This window comes from Camellia sinensis, chromosome 6 (assembly GCF_055761805.1).
Source record: "Camellia sinensis isolate YWXY chromosome 6, ASM5576180v1, whole genome shotgun sequence".
Lineage (NCBI taxonomy): Eukaryota > Viridiplantae > Streptophyta > Magnoliopsida > Ericales > Theaceae > Camellia > Camellia sinensis.
This window is the reverse complement of record NC_138966.1, coordinates 203,379,307-203,386,028: the sequence shown is the minus strand read 5'-3', so window position 1 is coordinate 203,386,028 and position 6,722 is coordinate 203,379,307. Positions and strand designations below refer to the sequence as shown.

At 39.4% G+C, this 6,722-nt stretch overlaps 1 protein-coding gene across 1 annotated transcript; it reads left to right on the top strand.

The window, feature by feature from the left end:
• Window positions 1-275: 275 nt before the first annotated feature.
• LOC145794012 (zinc finger BED domain-containing protein RICESLEEPER 1-like) lies at window positions 276-1,704 on the top strand. Its single transcript, XM_082876935.1, has 2 exons — window positions 276-1,094; window positions 1,156-1,704. The coding sequence occupies exons 1-2, from the start codon at window positions 276-278 to the stop codon at window positions 1,702-1,704; spliced, it is 1,368 nt and encodes a 455-aa protein (XP_082733061.1).
• Window positions 1,705-6,722: the final 5,018 nt, after the last annotated feature.

Genomic DNA, 6,722 nt, shown 5'->3' with positions numbered 1-6,722 from the left:
TCGGGGAAACCCGATCCCCGTTGAGGGCGGGGGTGGGGGCAGTGATAGGTTCCTCGTCGGGGATCGGGGCCGGGGCCGGGGGAAATTCTACCATCGGGGATCGGGGACGGGGAGTGTGATCCCCGGCCCCGCCCCGCCCCGCCCCGCCCCGCCCCGTTGCCATTCCTACTGTTGAAGAGTTCTATTATGTTAAAAAAATTTATAACTACCTTAATCTCAAATTTTGCGTTAGTATTGATGATGTTGGGCATTATTGCTTGGAAACTTACGAGGAGATGAAAGCAAAAGTTAAACAAGTTCTGAGAAATTTGGATGGACAGATTAGCCTCTCAGTTGACATATTGAGGTACGAGAAGCGCTATGAATATCCACAAGATTCTCTGTGTCTAACTGCCTATTTCATTGATGATAATTGGAAGTTGAAGAAGTGGATCCTTGGGTTTAGTCAAATTTGGGATGGGTTCAGTGGGTTACCTCACAAAATCATACTGAAGTCTTTGAAAGATTGGGACATCGAGGAAAAGATATCCACAATTACTATGTTAAATGACAATCTGTATCGCGAAACATGTGAGATCGTTAAGGATCACATTCAAGGAAAGAGGGAACTCCAACTTAATGGTCGTCTATTCAAAGTGCGTTGTTGCAGTGACATTGTTAGTCGAATGGTACAAGTTGCATATAAAGCTATAAATAATATTATTGACAATGTTCGTGAACTATGTTCCTTTGGAAAATCATTACCACTTTGGTACCTCACTAGTGCCCAGCTCAAGGATGCTTTGGAATTAGAGTCTGGAGGTGAGTTTTCCTCACAAGATGTGCGGGATAATTATGAAGTACCTTCTGCAGAAGAATGGGAGAAGGTTAGAAGAATATGTGAACTTGTGGATAGCATTTATGAGGTAACAGTGGCATTATTTGAATCAAAATATCCAACTGCTAATGCCTATCTTTATCATCTTCGGGAGCTTCAGGCAATACTGATTCAGAAGTCCACAAGCACCGATCTTTTCATTCAACGTGTCGCGAAAATGCTGAAAAAAATTGACAAGTATTGGAAGGACATGTACTTGGTATTGGTGATCACTATGGTAATGGATCCTCAATTCAAGATGAAATATCTGGAGTTTTCTTCTTCAAAATTTGATGGAGTTTTCTTCTTCAAAATTTGATGATAGTGACGGAATCCCAGGTGTTACAACTGTTTTGGAGGCCATTCACAGCCTTTTCAACAACTATGTCATCAAATTTCCTGAAAGAGACTACATTTCGAGTGATTCAACTTCATCTTCCGAGTTCGAAGAAGAAGAGGACATAGAGGAGGATTCTTACAAAAATATTGAGGAAGAACATCGTAGTTTGGACCATCGTTATAAACTTCTGCCAGATTACATTCAGTTCATCCAATCTACTCAAGCCCCCCAACCACAGTCGGAACTAGATTGGTATTTGGAGGAACCTGTCTTGTCATGGACGCATGAGTTCAATGCATTGAGTTGGTGGAGAAATGCAAGTTCAAAGTATCCTACCCTATCGAGGATGGCTCGTGATCTTTTGGAAATTCCTGTATCTATTGCAAATTCATACGAGGCCTTTTATACTGAACCGAGAGAAGCTGATGAGAGGATAATTTCCTCAGGCTCAGGGCCAGACATGATGAATGCCTTGATGTGTACACGAAGCTGGTACCCATGGCCCTGAAAAATTTTATAGGTAGAAAGTTGGTCCTCTTCTGTTTTTGCCATTCTCAAAATCATTTTGGTAATGGTTCCTTTCCTCCTCCTCCTGCTATATATTTTCTTTGTCCTAATAACACATAAGCCACACAGAGAACGTACAAAAAGGTAGCTTAAAAGAAGGTATCTAAAAGTGCTTTAAAAAAGTTTTACCTTTTTAAGATGAAAAAACAAATAAACTAAAAACTTGTAAAGGGAAAACCAAATACCAAACCTTTTTGACGGACGATTGCTTGAACTTACGGTTTCTAATTTTATAAGCTAAATCAGCTGTCTGTTGAATGAAATGAGGCTTATGTGATTAGAAGAAATTTTATTTTTTTTTATTGTATACTTTTTTGCTGATAGACATCCTTGATATTACAGGTAAATCATTTTGGCTAGTTACATTACAGCTATCAGCAACCCATGATAGATTTTTGTCTGGATGGCATTGGGAATCAAGTTGATGGAGCTATTGGAAGAGATAGAGACCATATATAAGGGTTTAAAGAGTTCTAGCTTTGGGTTTCTCTATATATGCCTTTTTGTTTTGGACTTCAAACTCAAAATGTTAATATGGGCTTTTTATCTACTCTTTTTGAGGTGTTGAAGCACATGAAAGAACAGAAGGTTATGTTAGCTACTCATGAATGTGGTTTATGATGTTGGGTCCTGCCATGTTTACTTTATTGCTTGGATGAGCATGCTTTCTCTCTCTCTCTCCCCTTATATATATGATGTTTATGAAGGAAATTATTTGCGAAATTGCTTGTGTCTGGTCTATGAGTTGTCCAGCTCTGTTCTTTTGGCCATTGTTGGATAATTTAATTCTTTCATATAGACTATATTGAATTCTTCTGTATAGGTCATTTATGGGGAATTTATTTTTATTTTTTTAAATTGATTCAATGGCTGTATTGATCACATATTTTCAAAATATATATATACTTTTTTAAAAAAAATAACATAAAATATAATTTTAGACACAAATTTTTTTTTAACTTTTTTTAAGGATTAATGTAATCAAATCATGTGATTACGATCGTCAAATTAATTTAATTTTTTTGTATATATAAATTTATAATATGAAAGATTACAAATTTATAATATGAAAGATTAGATCATTGTACAAAGACCAATAAATATTAGGGATTTATTGAACACCACACTAATCAGCAATCGTGACACCATGTTGAGTAAGCTCTTATATAAATAAGATAATTTAGGTAATCACTTGATTAATATTGGCCTTGTTTGGGAAGTGGTTACTTTTTTGACTTTTTAACTATTTAACTATTTTAGTAGGCTTTTTTAGTTTTTATGTTTGGGAAGTTGGGTTGAATTTTTTGGTTAATTATTGTATTGAAAAATGTGTTTGATATGATATTTGAGATTGAAATGACAAATTTGTTCCTAACTTTATTTTTTCCAAAATTGGTCTAAATGGGCAAAATTATCATTTACTACCTGTGGGACAGCCTGCCAACATGACAATGGTAGGCTATCAGTGCACTGTTAACGTGACAGTGTAGGCTGCCACTGCTAAGCTACTTTTTAAAAAAATATATATATATATATATATATAAATCATTGATTGAGGGTACTATTTGAGGCTATTTGGTATTTTTAGTGTTTGAGGCTCAAACTTGGGTTTCCAAACAAAGCTATTTTATTGATACCCAAAAACTTAGTGATAAGGTGTTGTTTAGTAACATTTTTTATTTATTTATATTTAATCTACACATTTATTTAGAGATGAGATGATAGTCAAAAGATAGGAGTAATGTTAGGGATATTAATTTTTTTACTAAATAAGGCCTTCTTTGGTTTGTTTTTGAGAGAGTAATTTTGGAGAAAAATTTTTAAAATTTTGTTTGTGTAACAAGCCCGCGGGGGACCTCGCTACAGCTCGGACTCGACTTTTCGTAGTCACGGTTCTAAATCTGAACCAAAGAGTCCAAATCCGGCAAATCGTTTTAGGAAAACTGATTTTTGAAAGAAGTGCCAAACATGGACTGCTTTGCCAGATACAGAGTCGCCACCTAAATATTTTATTTTGGGAAATTTAGGAAACCCTGACTCGGTGCCAAAAGGCCACGTGTCCGTCATCACCAAAGTTGCCTCGGCTCGGGAACTTGGGTACGATTGGGGAAGGTCACTTCGTGAGCACCCCCGCTCGCCCGGTCATAGACCGGCCTCTACTAACCATGATATCAATTTTTGAAAACATTGTGAATTCTTATTCCGGTTATTAGCCTAGGTTACTATTTGATGCTTACAGCATATAAGTATAGACCGGGTCGTCCGAATTGGAACAAAACATTTCATGTTTGTTTTTGAAAATGGTTTGCTACCCGTTGGTAGGCTTGAAACATTTTGATGATTCATTCCAATTCAGATAACCCAACCTTCACCCACAGGCATTCAGGCAGATATATCAGATAAGCACATAGCCTCATGGTAAGCATGCTATCATGGCATTCACTCACACACATACAAGGATGCTAAAGCATAAAACTCACCGAGTACTCCAAGCCAAAATAGAAACTATATTAGAAATCATACATGATCCTAAGTGTACAGAAATGCCTAATGCAACACATGCAAAACGCAACTATAGTAGGCTCGGCTATTCTAAGATGGCATATGAAATGCTACAACTAACATGTATTCAACTTGGAATTGAAAGTACAATGCAGTTAGTATGATGCGCCGAGCCCGATGCATGCAATACAGATGAATGATGCAAACATGCTGTCATACTGTATGCTAATTAAAATATGCCCTAATCTAACCATCAAAAGCGGATAAATAAAAGGGAGAAAGACGTGGGGTTGGAAGACATACATCATACTCACCCACACTTATTACAGTTATGCCCTCACTCGGAGGGTCCAAATAAATATACAGTCCGAATATTACAGTCCCCAAATAAAAGAATATTACAGTCCAAAATATTACAGAATTCTAATTAATTAAAGAATTAACTAAGAAAGCAAATAAAACTGGCGTGCAAGCCAGGGACCGCCTTGCTTCTGATGGATGATGCATGTCCGGACTGTCTTGCGCGGAAATCCACCGGAATGCCCCAATTAGCCTTTGTTTACATCTGTTATTCTTGAAAAGCGTGCCAAGTCCCGGAAGTTTGCCGATTCCTGGTTTTGCTGTAACAGAGAGCAGGAAAGGGGCATAGCAATGTATTTGCACAAATATATGCATGTCTCGATCCTCGTGCCACCAATCACGCATACCGAGGCATGATGGTCGAGGAGTCGAAATGCACAACTCAGTATAGGATAAATGCACATGAAACTACAGCTAAAACCTAACTCCATCATGGATAATCCGGAGTGTCGGCGACTGGGGATTGAGACACATTTCGTCACTTGGAGTACGAAATGTACCTCGTTTCCCGTGCCCGGGCTAACTCCTATTCCGGACACGATGCAATATGCATGATATGCATGAAATGCAACTAAGATGCAATCCTAACGTACACAATGCTATGAAATGAGATGCCTCGAAATGCGTGCACGCAGGCACGCAAACTGAGAAAATACAGAATGCTATGGAAATGAAGTGCCTCGGAGTGCGTGATCACGGGCACGCAAACCGAGGCGATGATATGTGTCTCGAAATACGTGCACGCGGGCACGCAAACTGAGGCGATGATATGTGTCTCGAAATGCGTGCACACGGGCACGCAAACCGAGGCGATGATATGTGTCTCGAAGTACGTGCACGCGGGCATGCAAACCGAGGCAATGATATGTGTCTCGAAGTACGTGCACGCGGGCACGCAAACCAAGGTGATGATGTGTGTCTCGAAGTATGTGCACGCGGGCACGCAAACCGAGGTGATGATATGTGTCTCGAAGTACGTGCACGCGGGCACGCAAACCGAGGCGATGATATGTGTCTCGAAGTACGTACACGCGGGCACGCAAACCGAGGCAATGCTAGAATATGATGAAATGATATGGGAATGACAAATGGGCTTATACCAACATGAGAGAGCCTCAGCCACACTCACATCAGATGCCGGTGGCAGAAAATGAAGTGCCTCGAAATGCGTGCACACGGGCACGCAAACCGAGGCGATGACAGAATGATATGAAAATGACATGAAAATGACAAATGGGCTTATACCAACATAAGAGAGCCTCAGCCACACTCACATCGGATGCCGACGGATAAAAATGAGGTGCCTCGAAATGCGTGCACACGGGCACGCAAACCGAGGCGATGACAAAATGCAATGAAATGACATGGAAATGACAAATGGGCTTATACCAACATGAGTGAGCCTCAGCCACACTCACATAGGATGCCGTCGGATAAAAAGAAGTGCCTCGAAATGCGTGCACACGGGCACGCAAACCGAGGCGATGACAAAATGCAATGAAACATGGCAAAAATGATATGCAAGCATACTAATGGAATTTCAGCATTAAAATATGGGGGAAAACGGTCCCGAAATGAAGCGAAATGACATGAAATGCAAGGAAATGTCCCGAAATGCGAATTTAGGCACCCGAAATAGCCTATAGCTATGCTAAACATGCACAATATGGACATGCAATGCAAAGACAGAAGCTAGATAGTCCCAAAAGATGCACTTTCACAGTTATAATATGGCCAAACAGCAAGCATAGGTATGAAAAAAATGGCATGCAAGAATAGGGGCCAAAAGAGGGGTAATGAAGCAAGTGATATAAGAAAAACTCAAACGGAAAAATTTCCTTCTACAACACTGAAGAGGGACCAAAAATATGAATATTTACAGTATATGGCAGCCTCAAAATCAGTATACAAACATGCTAAAAATGTGATGCAAAACAAGGCTCAAAAGGTGCTATAACATGAAGTATATAAAATATTCACCAAACAGGAAAAAAGTGTGAATGAAACATGAAGTATAGGCCAAAATAAGGCCACTTTCAGTTCGGACCAAGGTCCAAAAACAGATGCAAAAAGGGTTACCAATTTATGCAAAAATGG